Here is a 21,810-nt window from a genome sequence, read left to right as displayed (position 1 = left end):
TCTGCTTGGCTGGGGGACAGTGGTGGCATAGGTGGAAACACCCTTACAGACACATGCCATGTGCTTCCTGCTGTTCCCACAGCCTATGGTGAACCCCTGATCTCCCAGGACTGTCAAGGTTTCCCTCAGATGATGAAAGGAATGTGTGTGTTACCCTTGTGTTTCAGTCACAGTGTTCTAGAGTGGGTTTCCTTTCAGCCTTCCATCCATATTTCATAAGCACTGGTTCACTGCTGCTGCTGCTGCTGCAAAGTCGCTTCAGTCGTGTCCAACTCTCACTAGCTCATTTCATTAGCACATTTCTCTTTTCTCTTAAAGTCAACCCTGGCAGCCCAGTGATTAAGACCCTGTGCTTCCACTATAGGGAACGAAGGTCCAATCCCTGATTGGGGAACTAAGATCTCATATGCATTCAGTGAGGCCAAAAATATAAATAAATAAAGTAAACTTGTTAGATGGCCTTAACAGATGTATGGAAATCAGATTCCAGCTAACTAGGAAGTTGAATTTTTCAACCAAATTTATAAGCAAGGCACTCGGGAAATAAAGGCAGCAAGTTAAGTGCTGGGATATTGAATGAAGGACTCAGTTAAGAAACTTGAGGTAGCCTATGGCTTCTGATAGCAGGAAAAATCTGATCTTAGGTTGATCTGATGCATGGTCCAGGGCCTTGCAGTACTCAAAGTCTGTGTCCAGGGAATGAATCATGTGTGAATGAGTGAACAAAAGCGGGCAGAAGAGAGAGTTGGCAATGTGCTCAGGGCTTGCACCACCCACGACCCTGAAGACACCCAGCCTAGCAGAGAGCTGCCTCCAGCCCCCTAATTCCTGCATCCTTTCCAACCTAGTTCCCCCCGGCCCCTACAGTCAGGTACCTCAGTGACCACAGGCTCAGCCTCTCAGAACCAGGAGGCCAAAGAAGGGGCTGAGAACATGAAGCAGGTGTGGGACAACCAGGAGAAGGAAGACTGAGAACAGGAACGTAAGATCTCCAGGCGACCCTTCCATGTCTCCTGGGCCCCGCCTGGGTCCAGGGTCTTGGGGTCTTCTAGGAACGCCCATCCCCTGCCCTCTTCCCCCTTGAGGCCCAAGCCTAGGCGCACCCGGCCTCCCGCAGGTCTGTAGTAGGCGACCGTGGTGAAGATGATCATATACAAGCAGTAGACGAAGAAGTTGAAGTAGAAGATGCGCTTGACGAATCTGTCCCACTTGTCCTGCAGGAGGCGGTTCAGCGGCTCCACCAAGAGCATGTCATGGCGATTCTAAGGGAAGCAAAGAGAGGTGAGGCCCACTCCTCCCAGTAAGATCCGCCTTTCAGGCCCCCTTCAGCCCCAGGGACTCTTCATATCCACTTTCTGAATGACCACGCCCTTGGCCTGAGCAGCAGCAGAGGGTCACAGGTCTGGACCAGCAGGCTCCTTGAATGGTCCACCCTCTAGCTGTGTAACCCCTACGGTGCAGTGAAGCAGTGAAAAAGAGGTATGATTGGACTAGTGACTCTAAGATGGACCCAAATGATGCAAATGAGTTTTGTAAGAGGCTAGGAGACTAGGAGAAAATAAAACATCTGAAACATGTGCAGTAGAGAAAGGAGCAATTCATTTTATAACAAGAGCCTCTACGAATAAAAAGGATGAGGCAAATGGTCCAGTAGAAAAGACAGCAAAGGATAATGAATGTTGCTATTCTGCCAAAGAAATACAAATGGTTGAAAACATGAAAAAATTCTCAACCTCACAGCAATCAAGAAAACAAGAATTAAGACATCAATGAAATCGCTGTTTGGGCTCCATGGACTTAAACTAGTTTTGGAAAGAAAAAAAAAGAAAGGTAATACCCAGGTTGGCAAGGACTTGGGTAGATGTGTACCTACTGATGGTAGGCAAGTGCACTCATGCAATCTTTTTGAAGGACGTTCATTCTGATTTAGCAATTCCAATTCCAGGTGTCCTTCACAGAAAAATTCTCAAGCCCATGTCAAACAACCTGCAGCATGTAGTAGGAAAAAACTGGAAATAACTCAAAAGTCCTCCTATGGATATTTACCCCCATCCCTATTGATCGCAACAGCAGCAGCGGCAGCAGCTGTCGTGGAATTACTTACAGTGATGCTGATGCTCTTTAGTCGCTAAGTTGTACCCAACTTTTTTGTGACCCCATGGACTGTAGCCCACCAGACTCCTTAGTCTATGGATTTCTCAGACAAGAATATTGGAGTGGGTTGCCATTTCCTTCTCCAAGGAATCTTCCCAACCCAGTGATTGAACCCATGTCTCCTGCATTGGCAGGCAGATTCTTTACCACTGAGCCATCTGGGGAGCCCCGTATTTGCAGTCATTTTTTTAAAATAAAGTAGACCCATATGTGCTGATATAAAATTATCTATAAGACATGCCACTAAGTGAAAAAAAAATGGTTGTTCTATACTATATATAGTATGATCCCATTTATATAAACAAAATGAAGCTACATGTTTTCATGTGGTATAAATGGAGGATTCTTGTCTATGTACTTTTGAAATGTTAAAGTTTTATTGTAATATTATCATGTATTGAGTGTATGATGCAGGAAGCCATTCAGTGGGAATAAATGGGAAGGTGAGGCAGCAGGGTACAAGCCCCAGGTAGCAGGTGATGGGAGGACCGGCAGAGTCAGACCATGGGCTGGAGAGGGGGCTGGGGTTGCAGTGAGACCGGAAGCTGGGTCCCACCCCGGTCCACTCACAGGGGTCTCGCTGCTACTGTAGGCGATCACCTCCAGCACCGAGTTCTTCTCACAGGTGTCGATACAGGACAGGTCGTAGAGTGAGGAGTGCACAGGCCCGTAAGCCCACTCGGTGAACTTTCTGGACAGGTGCCTACACTCAGGCTCCTGGATCTCCCTCTGAAGAATATAAGCCAAGACCTGCCCCAGGGACACAAGAACCTGTTAGAGGCCAGCCTGAGGCCTTACACAGGCCACTAGCTCTGTTCCAAGAATAATTCTGCTTCCAAGTCCATTGAAGACCCTGCCCAAGCCCCAGGAGGGTCCCCACCCACATTCAGCAATCTCTTAACTGCCTTCTAGATCAAGCTGCCCAATGCCTCAGACCTATCACCTGATCATACCTGGCCCCCCAGTTCTCAGTGAAGGACTGCAGTGGTCCCCTCTAGAAAACCTCAAGCCAAAAGGAAATAAAGAAAATTCAAGAAATACAACCAAAGTTATAAAGCCAGGCTCCTCGTCCTAAGAGACTCAGTATGGGCAGGGACCAGCTCCCAGAATCCCCTGGTACTGAGGAACTCCCACCCCACCCCCAATTCCCAGCTGCCCAGCCCCATCTTCAGCCTTCCATGGCCTGACATCATCCACAGACTTGGAAGCCTGTCCTACCCCATTAGGACTCCCTATCACCTAAAAGTCCTGTCTTGCATGAAAAAGCACCAACAGTTTCTCTTTCCATTTCATTCTTGGCTCAGCCCACCCTCACCCCATGGTTTGTTGGTGACGCTCAGAGTTGAAAATCAGAAACGGCCACATGTGGGCAGCCTGGACGGGAGAGGAGTTTGGGGGCTAAGGCATACATGTATATGCACAGCTGAGTCTCTTCACTGTTCACCTGAAACTATCACTGCTTATTAATTGGCTGTGCATGCTTGTGTGCTCAGTTGCTTCAGTCATGTCCGACTATTCTCAACCCCATGGACTATAGCTCGCCAGGTTCCCCTGTCCATGGGATTCTCCAGGCAGGAATACTGGAGTGGGTTGCCGTGCCCTCCTCCAAGGGATCTTCCCAACTCAAGGATCAAACCCATGTCTCTTGTTTCCTGCATTGGCAGACAGCTTCTTTACTGCTAGCACCACCTGGGAAGCCCTAATTGGCTATACTCCAATACAAAATAAAAAGTTTTTAAAAAAAATAGTATAGGAAAGAGAAAAGAACTGGCCATATGTGTGCTGCTGGCTTCTGCTCAGCACCTCACAATTCCTCTGGCTTACTTTAATGCCCCCACCCTTCTAACCCCCTACAGGCTGATATGGCAGCTTCTTCTGAAGCCAGAAGTTCAGAAAGGCAGGCAGACCCCCTCCCGTCTCATCTCAGGCATGACTCCCCCTCCCTACCCCGATCTTCCCACTCCGGGCGGCCAGAGCCAGCGGCGTCAGCCCCTTCTTGTTGGTGAGCTCCTCCAGCTTCAGTGTAGGGTGGATTTTGGCCCCCAGGATCAGAATCTCATTGTACATGCTCGTCACGAACTTGGTGTTGTCAGCCGTGTTGTCAGCCACCTCCACCAGCGCGTGCAGAACCGTGTTGCCCACTGAGTCCCTGGCACTGATGTCAGCTGGCTGCCAGGAGTTCTGCAGCAGGAACTTCACGATGCCCAGCTGGTTGGTGCACGCGGCCAGGGAGAGGGGCAGCTCACCTGCAGCCAACCACAGGCACACGGTGGGCCTCCCTGGAAAGAGACTGGCTTGGCCCTTGCACCACCCAGCCTCCAACTCCCTCTGTCTCCACCCCAAACTTCCAAGATACCAAGTGTCTACCACATGGTCTCCCTACCAAAATAGAAGCCAGGTCGCCCTTTGGTTTTCTTAAAGAAGTCCCCGTTGGCTGCAGCCTGGACATCGGCCCCCTTCTCCACCAGCAGGGTCACCAGCGCCATGTTCCGCCTCTCGATGGCTATGTGCAGCGCTGTCTGGCCTGTGGAGGATGCATGCTCTTGGCTTGGGGCTCGAAGTCCTGAGGGGGTGACTGGCCAGGTGCTGAGGGAGGGCCTGGACAAAATGTGTGGGATGATTCCCCCAACAGAGCAAGCCAGGATCCCCTAAAGATGCCCAAGGAGTCCCTGAACAGGAGTAGAGCCTCCCAGGAACAGGGAACACTAGACTGGGAGCTGAAGGACTCACAATTGCCAAAGAGCAAGGAGCAGCAAGCCAGAGGTGGGAGAGGTAGGGAACCCCCAGGACCAGGAGATCCTGATTCAGTGGCTGGGAAAGGGAGTTAGGAGCTCAGAGGCTTGTCAGGGTGTGAGGGTGCCCCCTCGTTCCAGGAGAGCATGTGGGCAGAGCTGTGCTGGCCCTGGCCGCCTCACCCTTGTAGTAGCTGTCCGTGTAGCTGGCGTTGACGAGCTCCTTCAGGCTGTCCGTCTGCCGGGCTATCTCCAGGAGCAGGGGGATGGTGTCGTTCTGCCCGTTGTGAAGGTTGAGCATGGCTTTCAGCAGGCAGGTCTTCCCTGTCTCTGGGTCTGCAAGACAAAGCAGGGGTCAGAGCAGGCGCTGCGGAGAGGCGCCTCCCGGGAACCCGACGGCCTCGGGGCCACCTTTGAACTCGCTGTCCATGAGATGCTTCTTGCTCTTCTGCAGGAAGAGCAGCAGGCTTTCCAGCTCCTCACAGTTATTCTGAGCAACTGCTTCAAAGATCTTCCTGCGATCGTAGAGCTTGAGGTTCTCAGTGGCAGCAGAGTCCTGGGACAGCTGCCTGTGGACCAGAGGACACCTTTGTCTCATATTCTGGCCTCCCCTCGGCCTTGAGACCTTCAGAGCTGGTCAGGGAGAACAACTAAATCCCGAGGCAAACCAAAAGGGGGGGAAATGTGATAAGAAAGCCACCCCTCAGTCCAGGTTGTAACAGGGAACAGTGGGGCACATGTACCCCCATTCTGTCTGTAGGCATCAGCTAGAAAATCTCTGCAGCCACTACTTCCTGCAACACCCAGGCCATTCACTTCTCTGCCTGCTTGGAGGCTGGGGTAGCCTGGAGGGGGTTGGGGACAGGGGTTCAGCTAAGGGAAAGAGCATCCTCATAGGGCCCCAGGAGTCAGCCAGACCAGGGGAGCCCCTGTCCTGCCTTGGAGGTGGTGGGAGGTTTCTGAACGCTCACTGGAGCGGTCTTGTACTCTGCTTAAAAGCATCTTGCCCTTGAACTTTCCAACTTGAAGTCTACATGATTGAGGCTGGTGCGCCTTCAAAGCCTGGACCCAGAGATCAGCCAATAGCTAGGATCGGCATACATGCCAGCACGTGTGGCCACATATCCTGTAGCTTCTGTGAGTACAGATGCTGGACCAGGCAACCTCTGGAGGCCCCCTCAACTCCCCAGCTCTATGACCTTCTGCCCATAAACTCAAGTATCACATGGAGTCACCATGGCTGGTATCTCAGCCAGCTGGGCCAGTTAGGCTCCCAGTGAAAAGGGAGGAGGGGGCTTCACATGCAGCTTACCTGACACAGGTGGGGCCATCCCCAGGCCTCTGGATGATGACTACAGGGCTGATGGTGATGGCTGGGCAAGATGCCAGCTGGCCTTCCTCATAAGAGCAGTCCATGAGGGATGTGTCCTCTGAGTCACCCTTGCCAAAGAGTCGGCTGCGGCTCTTGGCTGTGGGGAAGCTGTGGGGCTTGGTTGGAGCTGGCCTGTAGTTAGGGTCTCCATCTAGGGGGTCTGAGCAGGAGTCCTCTTGAGGCAGGTCCTGAGATTCCCGTGATTCTGAGCTCCCCCATTTCTTCATCCGTGCCAGATTCTCCATGGCCCAGGAGGCAGCCTGTGGGCAGCCACCAAGATCAGGCTTGTTCCCAGCTGGAGGACTGCATGACCCTGGCCCCCACTGTACTTGTTGCAAAGGCCCCTGTGAAGCAGGAACCCCCAGAAGTCCAACAGCTGCTGCTCCCAGCCTTCCAGAAAGAAAGCTTTCAGGGTGTAGTAACTTGCACCCCAGAGGCCCCAGTGGGGAGCAAACCTAGCAGACCCTGTCCATCAGCCTCCAGAGATGGAAGAGCCCCCAGCTTGGATCCACCAGGATGGGTGGATCACTCACCTTCTCTGGGCCTCAGTTGCCTCATCTGTAGAATGGGGATGCTAACCACTGCCCTGACTCCCCCAAGATCAGAATAGGGGAAACCGGAAGGAGACTTTATTGCTGGCTATGCATTTGGGAAGGAACTCAGCGATGAAGATGGCTTAGCCCCAAAGAGCCAACCAGTCTGCATTTCCAGGAACAAGGTGGCTGGCGGAGACCAACACTCACACTCCACAGTGTCCACACTGCATGGTCCCTCGGGTGCCGCGCGTCCCTGCCACCAGTTAGGCACTTGCCTGCCTTTGCTGTTTGACCTGGCTGCTGTAACTGTAGAGTTTATAGGGAGTTTTTTGCACTTTTTGTTATTTTGTGAAATTAGTATATTTGAAGCATCCTGGGGCTGAACTATGGACAGAGGTTTGTGACATTGTACAGGAGGCAAGGATCAAGACCATCCCCAAGAAAAAGAAATGCAAAAAGGCAAAATGGTTGTCTGAGGAGTCCTTACACATAGCTGAGAAAAGAAGAGAGGCTAAAGGCAAAGGAGAAAAGGAAAGATATATCCATTTGAATGCAGAGTTTCAAAGAATAACAAGGAGAGATAAGAAAGCCTTCCTCAGTGATCAATACAAAGAAATAGAGGAAAACAATAGAATGGGAAAGACTAGAGATCTCTTCAAGAAAATTAGAGACACCAAGGGAACATTTCATGCAAAGATGGGCACAATAAAGGACAGAAATTGTATGGACCTGACAGAAGCAGAAGATATTAAGAAGAAGTGGCAAGAATACACAGAAGAACTGTACAAAAAAGAGCTTCATGATCCAGATAATCATGATGGTGTGATCACTCACCTAGAGCCAGACATCCTGGAATGCGAAGTCAAGTGGGCCTTAGGAAGCATCACTATGAACAAAGCTAGTGGAGGTGATGGAATTCCAGTTGAGCTATTTCAAATCCTAAAAGATGACGCTGTTAAAGTGCTGCATTCAATATGCCAGCAAATTTGGAAAACTCAGCAGTGACCACAGGACTGGAAAAGGTCAGTTTTCATTCCAATCCTAAAGAAGGGTAATGCCAAAGAATTTTCAAACTGCCCCACAATTGCACTCATCTCACATGCTAGCAAAGTAATGAATGCTCAAAATTCTCCAAGCTAGACTTCAACAGTACATGAACCAAGAACTTCCAGATGTTCAAAATGAATTTCGAGAAGGCAGAGGAACCAGAGATCAAATTGCCAACATCTATTGGATCATAGAAAAAGCAAGGGAGTTCCATAAAAACATCTACTTCTGCTTTATTGATTATGCCAAACCCTTTGACTGTATAGATCACAACAAACTTGAAAATTCTTAGAGATGGGAATGCCAGATTACCTTACCTGCCTCCTGAGAAATCTGTATGCAGGTCAGGAAGCAACAGTTAAAACCAGACATGGAATAACAAACTGGTTCCAAACTGGGAAAGGAGTACATCAAGGCTATATATTGTCACCCTGCTTATTTAACTTATATGCAGAGTACATCATGTGAAATGCCAGGCTGGATGAAGCAAAAGCTGGAATCAAGATTGCCAGGAGAAATATCAATAACCTCGTATACGCAGATGACACCACCCTTATGGCAGAAAGCAAAGAGGAACTAAAGAGCATCTTGATGACAGTGAAAGAGGAGAGTGAAAAAGTTGGCTTAAAGCTCAACATTCAGAAAATGAAGATCATGGCATCTGGTCCCATCACTTCATGGCAAATAGATGGGGAAACCAGTGACAGACTTTATTTTCTTGGACTTCAAAATCACTGCACATGGTGATTGCAGCCATGCAATTAAAAGACACTTGCTCCTTGAAAGAAAAGCTATGACCAACCTAAACAGCATATTAAAAAGCAGAGACATTACTTTGCCAACAGAGCTCTGTCTAGTCAAAGCTATGGTTTTTCCAGTAGTCATGCATGGATGTGAGAGTTGGACTATAAAGAAAGCTGAGCACCAAAGAACTGATGCTTTTGAACTGTGGTATTGGAGAAGACTCTTGAGAGTCCCTTGGACAGTAAGGAGATCCAACCAGTCCATCCTAAAGGAAATCAGTCCTGAATATTCATTGGAAGGATTGATGCTGAAGTTGAAACTCCAATACTTTGGCCACCTGATGTGAAGAACTGACTCATTGGAAAAGACCCTGATGCTGGGAAAGATTGAGGGCAGGAGGAGAAGGAAACAACAGAGGATGAGATGGTTGGATGGTATCACTGACTTGATGGACATAAGTTTGAGCGAACTCCAGAAGATGGTGATGGACAGGGAAGCCTGGCTTGCAGCAGTCCGTGGGGTCACAAAGAATTGGACATGACTGAGCGACTGAACTGAACTGAACTGGGGCTGAACGTTTAGACTTTAAGTGATTCGGGGCTGGTGGGCCTTGGACATCTGAACCCCTGGAGTGATACTGGGAGCTGGTGCCAGCACCTATGGCTGTAAACTTGTGTTGATACTGTTTCTACTCCCTAACCTCTTCTCCTACTCTTCCCCTCCCAGCTGGGCATCGTCACTCCCTAGTACCCAGTGATGCCCCACATCTCAGGGGCCTTGACCTCCACGGTGCCTCCACATGCAGTGCTTTTTCCTCCTTCTCTTTTCCAAACCCTGTCACCTCTCAGATGCCACCTCCCCACTGATGCCACTTCCTCACACCCCTAACTCTGCACTGATGATGCTCCCCTCCCCCTCCAGGGTGGCCCAGCTCCGTTCATCATTCCTCATGACCCCCTAAAGCACCACATACCTGCAGTCTAGCGATTTCTACCTGTGGCTCTCCCCCCTGCCCTGTGAACTTCTGGGCAACAAGCTTGCCTGATCCATCTCTTTATGTAAAAAAGCTGTGCTGGGAAATGAGCAAGATCAGATACAGACCCTTCTAGCTCCTGTTTCCAAAGGAAGTTAGAGAAATTTATGTTCCAGCAGCAGCTGGATTCTGGAAAAACAGCCACTGAAGGAATGGAAGGCTTCTTCAGCCTGCATGGTCAAGTGAAAGTTCAGGCGGCGAAAACTCAGAGCACGTGGCTGGACTGTGCCGATAGATCAGCTATGATCTGATGCACAGATTCACGCAGAAAAAAAAAAAGGCAGCCTCACTGCAAGCAGGACAGGCACTGACTGTTGGCTCCTTTCCCCTCCTGCCTGTTGTTCTGCATACAGGAGGGCCTGAGTCTTTCTCTGATTCATCCATCAGGTAGAAACCTTGCTGCAGGAAGTATGCCCGGCCACACACAGCCGCACTTCCAACCAACACCCACGCATGCATCCCATCACTCAGCCTCCATCCACTGACCCTACCGGGTGGCCAGCCCAGTGCTGGGGGCACAGAGAGGACCAAGACCCCATCAGAGACAGAATCCAGGGGCTGGCTGGGGCAAGGGGAACCACAGGAGGGCCCGGAGTGCAGAAGACAGCATTGTGGAGGAGGTGACAGATGAGCTGGGCCTGGAAGTGAAACGAGGCTGGGCTGGGACTAGGGGAGAGGATGAGGAGCCACAGAGTAAGTGATGAAGAAGAAGCCAGTGGGGTCAGAACCAGATGGCTGTCGGCCTTGAATGCCAAGGTGCAGGATGTGGACGTTATCGCTCAGATGGCAGGAAGCCATGAGAAGCTTCAGAAGCAGGGACACAAGGCACTATCTGTGCTCCCAGGAGACAACTTCCCATCGAGACCTGTTCGTAGTATGGGGGAGCCTATTGGCAATTAAGGGGCACAGGAGGCTAATGAGAATAAGAGCAGTTGATGATTTGAGCGTGTGCTCTGCAAAGGAAAGCACTGCTCTAACCCTTCACACGCACTCACTCACTTTATTCTCACATCTCTAAGAGGTAAATGCTTTACAGATGAGGGAACTGAGGCACAGAGCAATTATATGACTCACCCGAGGCACGCACGGTTAGGAAAAGGTGGAACCTGGATTTGATCCCTGGCCCCAGACCCTCTCCAGCACTCTATCACCCTTCCCAAAGGCTCAGGATGCTTTCTCAGCCATTAAACTCAGCCCCAGACCTCACACTAAGACCCAGAGGCCAATCAAACCTGGTCCTCCCAGCCCTGGGGCCAGGCAGGTGGGAATAATGCTCTTCCACTCAGCAGCCCCAATTCTGTAGCACCCTCCTCCTCAAAACAAGCATCCTACAAAGCTGAAAACCTCAAAATAAATACAAATAAGGCTCAGGCCATATGCCAGGCCTGGGTCTCCCAGAAATGTTTCCCCTTGGACAAGGCTGGCTATAGAACCAGGAATAGACCTGCTTCCCAACTAGCAGCTTTAACAGCTCTTTAACGAGAGCACTCGTTAGCAGAAGCCACCACAAACCTTTCAATGATGTTCTTTTTTTACAGCTTTGCCTGTTTCTCTGACTGGTCCGGATCTAACCAAATAGTAAGCATGAAGCAGCCCACACAGTGCTTCCAGTCAGTCAGTCAACAGACTCTGAATCTGCCCTGCAGGTGCTCCACCTGATTCCCTACTGGAAACCAACCTTCTCCCTAGACAGAGGGCGGGATAGGAACTAAAAGGTCAATTGCTCTAGAGTAGGAGGGTGAATAGGCTTCTCTGGTGGCTCAGATGGTAAATAATCCACCTACCATTCAGGAGACATGGATTTGATCCCTGGGTCAAGAAGTTCCCCTTGAATAGGAAATGGCAATCCACTATAGTATTCTTGCCTGGAGAATCCCATGGACAGAAGAGCCTGGCAGGCTACAGTCCATGGGGTCACAAAGAGTCAGACATGACTGAGTGGCTAACACAACACTTAAGAAAGTGAACAGGGACAAAATACTTTGCACTGCCAGGCCTGGGGTGTGCCCAGCATGGATCCCCAGAGCCATGCACCTGTCAGAGTCAAACGTGCTACAGAGATGGGGGAATTTCCATATTTAAGGGTGTTTGATGGAGATGGTGGTTCTGTTTAACACAAGATTCACAAACTCACCAATCTGGACTGAAGAGTGGTCTTGAGAAAATGACCCTCCCAGCAAAGATCTGGTTTGGCTTCAGGGTCTTTCTCAACTCCAGAGCCAGGAAGGACACTGCCCACCAGCTGGGACAAGCCTCCCTTCCTCTCTACCCAGTCTAGGTGAGACATCCTGGGATACAGGTCTCCCCGTCACCTCTCTGCCCAAAGCATCCCTCTGCATCTGGCCTCCCTGCAGGCTTTTGGGAGCCGGTCCAGGGCCCAACCCTGATCATGCTCATCCCAGCACACTACCTGAGCATTTCCTAAGAAGGAATGCAGAGCTGAGGACTTTGCAACCCATGGATGAAGAGCCAGAGGAACCCAACCAAAAACAGAGGTTAGACAAGAATCCAGGACTCCTTCCTCCTGGCCCAGAATTCCTTCACTTCAGAGAGGACTACACACTGAATCCTCCAGCCACAAACCAACTGCCAGCCTCTGCTGCAGCCAAAGCCTCTTGTCCCCAGGATGCCCCTGGCACAGTAATAGCAGCCTCCATTGTCACTTACCAAGTGCTCACGACTAGCCAGGCCAAGTGCCCTACTGTGCCACGGCCTTTGAGGAAGCCACTGTTATTACCCCCAATATTCAGATGAGGTGCCGAGAGGCTCATTGAATGACCCATAGTCACACAACTAGAAAAGGCACAGCCCAGCTTTAGACGGCTCACTGTGCCATTTCTGAGAGCAAACGTCTGCATTGGCCATCCCACTACAAAAGGGACTCACCAGCTGGACGCAGGCACACCCCAGACCCTGCAGGTGCAGCGAGCTTGAAGTCTGTTGTGCTCCAAGGGAGAGCTGAGCTTGTGTGGCGAGAAGAGCCGCCCCTGCCCTGCCTCCGTGAGGGTCCTCGGCCCCTCCCCAGGCCACGGCTGCTCTGACTGGCAGGGACGGGCTGTGGGTACGCTCTGGCAATCAAAGAAAATGTTTCCAGCAACAGCAGCAGCTGCAGTTGCCGAGGCTCCGATTCCCAGAGGACCCCAAAGCCTTTCCCATCATTTTTGCCCTTTTTTCAGAAACCACTTAGCTGCTGCCCCTCCTCCAACCATGCCAGGGCCACAGTGCACTCAGCCACACACAGCCCAGAAGCAGCTCGAGCTGGTGACTTCAGCTCTCAAGGAAGGAGGGAGGTGCTCAGGCCTCCCAGACCTACTAGCCTGGCAGACAGGGTGGTCTGGGGTAACAGCTCGACAAACAGCATGACCAGAGATCTCAAAGCCAGGGCTCTAACACTGCTCCATTTCCCAAATGTGGAAGGAAAGGAAAGGGTCGTGTCACCCATCACACAATCCTGACCTGGCAATCAGGGACCTCCTGGTTTTGGGTGCTGCCTTTACCACCAACCCTGAGTGACCCAGAGCCAATCCCTGCCTCTCAAGGGCCTCTCATTCCCCTTGTGTCCAAATCTGGGGTAGGAATGGCAGCGGGAACACTTTTGGGTCCAGCCTTTCTTTCTCAACTGGAGTTCCTCCCGGAACCACAGAACACAGAAAACAATGAGGGTTTATTTTCTGTTTCCTAGTATGACCCTAAAGGAACAGGAAAAAATTCATCAGGTCCAATAGGGCTTAATTCCCTTCCAGAAACTGCCTGAGGAAAACCTCAAAGTTTTTCCAGGTGTGCATACCTTATAAGGTTGTATGAGGTTCACTAGGGCTTCCCAGGTGGCGCAGTGGTAAAGAATCTGCCTGCCAACGCAGGAGACGTGGGTTCAGTTCCTGGGCTGGCAAGGTCCCCTGGAGTAGGAAATGGCAACCCACTGAAGTATTCTTGCCTGGAGAATCCCATGGACAGAAGAGCCTGGAGGGCTACAGTCTATCAGGTCGTAAAGAGTCGGACAGGACAGAATGCTCACACAAAGTTTACACAGGCTGCAGCCCCCAAAGTCCAAGAAGCTGTCCTGCAGCTACCCATGGGAACCCTACAGGACTCCAATAAGGTTCAGGGGAGACACAGCCTGAAAAGAGCAGCCACATGCCAGAAAGGTCCATTGCAACAAGCTCTGACCCCTGAGTCAGGATGGAAGCGCAGACACTACGTGGGTCCTGCATGACTCTCTACAGTTTTCCAAGCGCTCTTACCGCCCAGGCCACGCCACAGCCCTGCACGGCAGGAGGGCGGAGCCTGTCGTACCCACTTTACAGACGAGAAATCTGTGACCTCTAGCAGTTAGATGACTGCCCAGGTCACACTGCCCAGGTCACTGCCTTGGTCGGGCAAGAAAGCTGGGCCCATTCCACTATGCCCTACCATGTCCCCTGCTTGCACACTTTTTCATGTCTATCATTTGATAGATGCCATTTTAACTTCAATTTTAAAGAAACTTGGAACTAATAAGGACCTACTGTATAGCACAAAGAACTCTACTCAGTACTAGTTAATGACCTATATGGGAATAGAATCTAAAAAAGAATGGATGGGACTTCCTTGATGGTCCAGTGGTTAAGAGTCTCCAGTGCAGGAGATGCAGGTTCAATCCCTGGTCAGGGAACTAAGATCCCACATGGCACATGGTGCAGACAAAAAAATTAAATAAATAAATAAGTGCATATGTATGCATATATAACTGATTCACTTTGCCCTACAGCAGGAAGCTAACACAACATTGTAAGTCAACTGTACTCCAATAAAAATTAATTTTTAAAAAGTGAAACTTGGAATTCATTCTTTTCTATGAAAATTGTGATAAAACATGTACAACATAAGTTACCATTTTAATAACTTTTAAGTGTACAGATCAAGAGTATTAAATACACTTCAGTATGGAGACTGTGACGTGCCAACACTGGATGAGGTACAGCCCTGGCTCACACACAGCCTGGGCCCAGCTGGGGTCCCAGCCGTGGGCAGCCCCCGGGCGCAGGTGGGACACACCTGGGAAAGATGCTGAGAACACTGACCAGCCAGGAACAATGTTGAGGAAAGCGGGGGGAGGGGAGGGGAGGGGTTACTCCTCTCCTCCGGGCCCGTCCCCTTAGTCTCCAAAGTGATTTCTGCCTCCGGTGAGGACAGCATGGATCACTAAAGGTGTTCTCTTCGCACAGAGGCACTGAAAGTTGACAACATCCTGGTGCCTACACGGTACTGTGCAGGCCCTGAGAGCTGCAGGAAAAATCCTGGCCCTTCTCTTCCTTCCCTGACAGCTCCTTCTCCATCTCCTTGGTCTTTTGTTGCCAAGCCCTTCTTTCCACACAGGGACCCTTACCTCCTCCTTCTCTGAGATTCTCACCCCTCCAAGAACCCATCTGACTTTCCCAAGACAGTGACTCCACCCAGGGGTCCACCCCAGCTCTGTCCCTGCCTCCAGGAATCTCCAGGTGAAGACCCTGAGCACCTTCCCCTCAGCACCTTCCAAGGTGGCCTCCACTCCCGCCACCTCCCCACATCCCCTTCCCTCCACGCTCCTGCCTGAAAAGGCACCATCTTCCTTCTGGTCACCAAGCCCAGCAACTTCGTCCTCTCCTCCTCTGCCCTCGCTGTCTGGGCTAAGGCAGAACATCTAAAAAAGAATGGATGGGACTTCCCTGACGGTCCAGTGGTTAAGAGTCTGTACTTCCAGTGCAGAAGATGCAGATTCAATCCCTGGTCAGGAAACTAAGATCCCACATGGCATATGGTGCAGACAAAAAAAAAATTAAACATCATCCTGATCTTGCCCCCTTACCCAACAAGACCCCACCCCTCCACCTGGCACCTTGAGTTCACAGCCCCAGTGCCCTCCACCACTGTGGTCCACCCCTCCAATCACCTAGACACACCTCCTCCCCAGCCACACTAATGGTGCCTGCCCTCCCTCTGCTCAAGACCCATCCCACTGGACCCAGGTGGCAGGTGAGACCTATAGATGCTGACATTCTATCATTCAAATCCCACCTCCTCCAAAGGATGCTTTCCTGGGACTATTGGTGCATCTGATCACAGTGCCAACAATAAAGGCAGGCAGAGTGCCTAGCACTGGGATAAGCAATTTATAAGCACAATCTCATCTGACCCTTGCAAAATTTCATGAGGTGAATACAACTTTGTGCCCACTTTACAGATGAAGCAATGAAGAGCAGACAGGCCATGCAAACTGCCCAAGGACAGTGACAACTGTCTCACCTGAGGCTTCCTAAAACTTGTACTGTGCTTTAACTTCTCCGATGTTTGTATCTGACTTTGCAGATTTCAGTGGCTCCAGGGAGAGACAGTCTCTGGCATCCATTTCCCTTCTCCAAGCCTAGCTCCGTTCCTTTCCCAAAGGTGCGTCTTGGCCTGGCCTTATCTGAACAGCACCTGCCCTGAGTGGTTCCACTAAAGCTCATAAAACAGCACTGGGACAAGACCTCAGGACTGAGCCTGGCCACCATCAGTGTGGTTTCTGAGTCATTATTTGAAACACAGTGTTCTTGGATCTACATAATGATGTATCCATTAAAACTCCTTGTAAGTAGATCATGTTCTTGTAAGGGCGCCCCCTCCAAGTTCCGGTCTGATGGGGACCAGAGGCAGCACAGAAAAGCGCTGGAGGTCTCACAGCACACGGTTGAGCCCAGTCTGGTGTGGCCGAGGCTAAAATTACCGGCATCCCTAATGGCCACAGTTCTCTGTCTATGTTACCACCATGGGGCACATTGACCCCAGCAGTTCAGTGGCTCAGTCGTGTCTGACTCTTTGCGACCCCATGGACTGCAGCATGCCAGGCTTCCCTGGCAATGGGAGACCCTAGCAATGGGAGACTAATATATTTTCTTCATTTACCTGGGTTCCTCTCAGATTTGAACCCAGATTTTCTGGCACAGCTAAAAATCAGCAAACTTCCCTGTTTTGCTAAAGTCCAGACCTGTCAGCCTGGCACCTCGGGAGGAGCCAGATGGGAAGCAGAAAGACTAACACCCAAGGGCAGTGAGGACACTACCAGCCTTGTCTCGAGCTTTCTAAATCTCATCCTGATTCATGAGTCTTGCCTCCCAAATTTTGAATGGCTTCAGGGTCCCAGATCCTGAGGGAAAACAGCAAACCAGGAAGAAAACGACCTTCTTTTCTGCATTTGGTCAGCGAGTGAATGTCCCCAGGGACCCACATGAGTCAATTCCCGTGGAGGATGGGAATCTGTGAGAGGGGTCTGCAGACACAGATGGAGCTGGCCATCTGAGCTGGGGAGCGAGCAGACACCCTCTTGGCTCCCCACAACTGAGCCCTGCCCTGCAGAGCTGGGGCCCTGGGGAGCAACCAGAGTAGAGTGAGAAGCGAGAAGCGAGAAGCGGTTGGAGGGTCAGGGATGCAGACAGAGAATGGAGGCAGGAGGGAAGAGGCCCAGCTGCACCAGACGCCAGCTGCATGAACTTAGGTGGTAGCTGAAGCTCCAGGCCGGCTTCTTCAGCCACAAAACAGGTGAGAGCACCTGCCTGGCCTGCTTTCCAGGGCTTTGCTGGGGATTAGCAAGGATACTGATGTGAATGGGCTCTGTGAGCTGGTATAGCTCTGGGCAGCCCTCGGGGTTGTACATCTCATTATTTCAGCATCTGCTGACTGCTAAGCTGCATCCGGCCATTAGCTTGAGGTGGTGACTAATTGTTTTCTGCTGAAAAAAAAAAAAAAAAACAAGATTTCCGTAATGTTTCATGAGTCACGCAATGAACATCTCTAGGCCAAGAACATCTCAGTTTAGAGATGAAGCCTGTTCGTCTAATCGTGCCTGAGAAGCAGTCAGGCACAACCGACCTTCCTTCCTGAAGCTCCCTGTGTGCTTTGTGAGCCCAGAGTGGTGAAGAGGGTGAATAAGACCATCTGCGCCCTCCAGGAGGCTGGCATGGATAAGGAGGGAGACCTGCTAGGCTCTCTCTGATGCTTACAGGGTGGGGCTCCCTGTAACCGACACAAGCCAGGGGCCAAGAGGTCATGCCAAGAGCAAACACTGAGCAGTGTCCTGGAGGCAGTCTTGTGTGTGTGTGTGTGTGTGTGTGTGTTAGTTGCTCACTCATGTCCAACTCTTTGTGACCCCATGGACTGTAGCCCTCCAGGCTCCCCTGTCCATGGGATTTCCCGGGCAAGAATACTGGAGTGGGTTGCCATGCTCCCCTCCAGGGGATCTTCCTAACCCAGGGATTGAACCTGGGTCTCCTGTATTGCAGGCAGATTATTTACCATCTGAGCCACTAGGGAAGCCCTGGATACGGTTGTCACCAGTGACACATACGCTGCAGGGGGGCTGCAGCAGTGACATCAGACTGCCCTGTGAGGTGGACATCAGCCCAACTTCAGATGCAGGAGGAGAAGGCAGAGAACACCTAATAGGGACCCTGCCACCCAGGGACTTTCTTGAGAAAAAAAAAGAAATACAGGGAACATGAAAGACACATAAATGTCATGTGCATGTAGCCAGAGGCCAAAGGAGCCAGGTGGGGGAGGCGTGTGGCCCTGGGAAGGGAGGTGGGCATCAGGAGAGCTGGCGTTCACTCCTCTGCCCCTGGCTGGTTCCGGACTCACCATCTCTCACAGGCTGTTTTCTTGGCCCCTCTAACTGGGACCCACCTCCTATAACACCCAGCCTCCAATTCAGAGTCCATGCTGCTGGCTATTCTCCTAAAGCCAGAGAAGCCCCAGTTGGCCCCTAACCCCGCTACAAGGAGAAAGTCCAAATCCTCAGTCCGGCATCCACCACCCTTACCAACATTCCTAGCCACCACTCCCACAACACCCTTGCATTTGCCCCACAACCAGGTGACACCAGACAATTCATCACACCCTGGTCAGGCCGATCACTTGAACATAAATACATTTCCCTAGCCAGATCTCGCTGCCTAGAATGCTGAAGAAAGGGAGCTCTGGGCTTGGAATCCTAGCATTGTGATCTTAGGTAAGTTACTTAACTTTTTGTGTCTCGGTTTCATCATCTGTGAAACAGGGATAATATACCCACCTTCTAGGATTATCATGACGATCAAATGAGTTCAAACAAGTAGAGTCTAGATTAGCTTCTAGTCCACCATAGGCACTCTAACACTAACTGATGTTAGTATCGATGGACTGAAACTCTCTGAGGTTTAGTTCAATGTTGCTTACATGAAGAATGAATTGCTCCTCCTTCTAGGCATGTGGGTAAACCTGTTATGGCATTTATTTCATTCTCTAGTAATGGGAATTCGACAACACGTCACCGTGCCTGATAGAACCCCCAGCGCTGAGTAGTCGATTCATCTGGGTCTATGCTGTTGACTTTTCAGGCACAGTCTCTACCATGGCTGTAACGGTCAGGAAAAAGTGAGTGAAGCTGTGGTAACAAACAGCCCCCAAATCCCAGCAATATTAAACGTCAAAGGTTTATTTCCTAGTCACACCTCGAGTCACTCACTGGGTGAGGACTGTACACCACATTGCCCTCACGTGGGACCCACGCCAGCAGAGCCTCCTCTCTGGGACACCTGGGGTCACTTACAGAAAAGGGAAGGGAGTGTGGCAAATCTCAACACTTGTTCCAAAGGGCTTCTGCCTGGAAGTGACACACTTCTGAGAGAGTCAGTTCCTAGGCAGGTTTATAAGAAGTCTGGGGTCCCTGAGGAGGTGAAAGCTTCCAGAGCCCTTGAAAAGGAGAAGGGGGTGTCGGGCTCTCAAGGAGAAAAGGACAAACGTTTTTTTCTACATCCCTTTGTCTTAGTCAATATAACAATATATCTTGCTCGAGGACATGTTTCTCCTTAACAAGAACCTTCTGACTAATCCTGCCATCTTGAAATGTAAATGATGGGAGTGGGTCTGATAAGATGTTTATATTGTTGGTTCTAATCCCATTATCTTAAGACATGTGTCGTGGGAGTGGGTCTGGTGAGACCTATATGTTGTTAGTTCTAATCTTGTTAATTTAAGATGTATGTTGTGGGAGTGGGTCTGGTAAAAGTATATAACGTCTTGATAAGACTAGCTGGGGGCACTCTCCATCCCCCTTCTGATGTCTATGTCAGAAGCTTGAAGATTTCTCTGTCCCTTTTCACTGTAATAAAACTCTGCTATACAAAACTCTTGAGTGATCAAGCTTGGTCCCTTGTCCCGAAGCTAAATCTTCTTCGGATATCATGAATCCAACATTGTTCAGCTTTCATCTTGGGGGCTTGTCCGGGATCTTCAGGACAAGATAAGAACGCTCAGAGCTCTATCCTCTCTGCTTTCTCAGTATACATGTTTTCTGCCTTACTTTACTAACTCTAAGGTGTGTTTGTGTGAATGAATGACTCGCCCTGCTCGAAGTAAGTGATGAGCCCTGCTCTGTGGTTTTGTGGTGCCTCGTAATGACTGAAGTGAAGTCGTTCAGTTGTGTCTGACTCTTTGCCACCCCGTGGACTGTAACCTACCAGGCTCCTCCGTCCATGGGATTCTCCAGGCAAGAATACTGGAGTGGGTTGCCATTTCCTTCTCCAGGGGATCTTCCCAACCCAGGGATTGAACCCAGGTCTCCCGCCTTGCAGGCAGACGCTTTAACCTCCAAGCCACCAGGGAAGCCCTTTATGACTGAAGGCAGCCCCCATAAGGGGAGCCGTGTTGGGGGTTTCTACCGACCTGCCAATGCTAAGAGACACCCAACCTCCCTGAGAGGGGAGTGGCCAGAAATGGGCAAAGTGTGTGTACCGAGCTTTCCTTTTTTCGGTCACGTTTTCCTGGTCTCTTTGATCACTTCATAATTTTGTGGGGAATTAGAACTATTAACCTAATCTGTCAGATCATAGGCTTTCAAGGGACCTGTGATCCGTGCCATTACAGTGTAACTTTTACTTAGACCCCAAGCTTGGTAGTCACGGGGAATCCAGACTTGCTAGGAGCACGTTCAGGAATGAGGTGGAACTCTAGCTCCAGCAGCAGTTTCAGAGCAAGGCAGAGCTCTAGCTCCAGAATTGTTTCTCAGGTTAGAGGTCACTCTCTTGGCTGCCTGCCTCTGGGGCCAGCAACTTGAAAGTGAGTCTGTCACGGCTTTGCCTCCAATCTATGTGGGTAGAAGCATTGCTGGTGACCATGAGGTTTTTGAGGACCCAGATCAGGAACTGCAGGATCTGGTCAGATTGGAACTGCAATGGGCTTCTTCTATTGGTAGTGCTAGCTCTTAGCAGACCAGAGAAGGCGCTCTGATGGCTTCTCTCTTGATTCCCTAGATACTCCTTTTGTGGAATCTGTGGAAATGACCTGGAAGGATTGGTCCTAGTAGCTTGAGGACAAAAATCACTTTTTCCTCACTGGCCAACCCTTTTGCTATCACATTACTGGCCTGGTGACACTCAGAAGGGACATCTTCGTTGCTGTTTATCCCTTTATGGCTCACCATTTCTACTGCAGTCAGGACTGTACTCAGGAATGAGCAAAGGCACATGTAAGACAAGGGTACTACTTACCCTAGTAGTCCTAGCTTGGAAACATTCCAGAAAACTACTCTTCTCCACTCTGGGTGGCATCAAAGGAAAAGGGCAAATCAAACAAAGGTCTTGGTGGTAAGGAACTAGAAATCAATCTGGGATGCCATCTGTTCATCTCCTAATGCCTGGTGAATCTCCACCCCGCCTCAGTGGTAGAACCAGGAGGGATGGGCAAGGCACCTGTGTCGGTAAGGGACAGACTAAATCTGACCAGGGAAGGAAAGCTTTGAGGGAAGTCTGTCTACACCCCCATCCAGAGCAGGGAGGGACGCCTCGGGCGGAAAGAAGCCATGGCTGTGGATGCCACTTTTTCCTCAACACTGTTCTTATTGTTATCAAGCTCAATGACCCTCACTTATTTCCACATCAAAAGCAGTATCCACTAAAGCCCAAGGTTAAGGAATGGGTGAAATCTTACTGTAATGACTTCTCATGATGTAAGTGGGATCTTAAACTCTAAAGTTCAGAGTGCAATGGTCCACCTTAAAGCTGCTGTAATTCAAGGGGTGTCAAAAGTTCTAGGAATAGAATATCACTTACACTGTTCCTGGAGACCCCAATCTTCAGAAAAAGTTGAAAAGGCTAATGACATTATTAAGAGGCATCTGCGTAAGCTAACTCAGGAAACACAAGACAATTGGTTTAAAGTTTTGCC

At 50.3% G+C, this 21,810-nt stretch overlaps 1 protein-coding gene across 1 annotated transcript in view; it reads right to left on the bottom strand.

The window, feature by feature from the left end:
* LOC129649455 (transient receptor potential cation channel subfamily V member 3-like) overlaps window positions 1-6,507 on the bottom strand; it is a 58,052-nt gene extending 51,545 nt beyond the window's left edge. Inside the window, exons 1-7 of the mRNA XM_055576890.1 lie at window positions 6,199-6,507; window positions 5,298-5,455; window positions 5,070-5,222; window positions 4,538-4,678; window positions 4,102-4,400; window positions 2,725-2,904; window positions 1,104-1,262 (exon numbers count right to left, since the gene is read on the bottom strand). Coding sequence (XP_055432865.1) covers window positions 1,104-1,262; window positions 2,725-2,904; window positions 4,102-4,400; window positions 4,538-4,678; window positions 5,070-5,222; window positions 5,298-5,455; window positions 6,199-6,503 — 1,395 coding nt within the window. The 5' untranslated portion in view covers window positions 6,504-6,507. The remainder of the gene's footprint in view (window positions 1-1,103; window positions 1,263-2,724; window positions 2,905-4,101; window positions 4,401-4,537; window positions 4,679-5,069; window positions 5,223-5,297; window positions 5,456-6,198) is intronic.
* Window positions 6,508-21,810: the final 15,303 nt, after the last annotated feature.

This window comes from Bubalus kerabau, chromosome 4, assembly GCF_029407905.1.
Source record: "Bubalus kerabau isolate K-KA32 ecotype Philippines breed swamp buffalo chromosome 4, PCC_UOA_SB_1v2, whole genome shotgun sequence".
NCBI classification, from domain to species: Eukaryota; Metazoa; Chordata; class Mammalia; order Artiodactyla; family Bovidae; genus Bubalus; species Bubalus kerabau.
The sequence above is the reverse complement of the archived record's forward strand: the minus strand, read 5'-3'. Positions and strand labels throughout refer to the sequence as shown.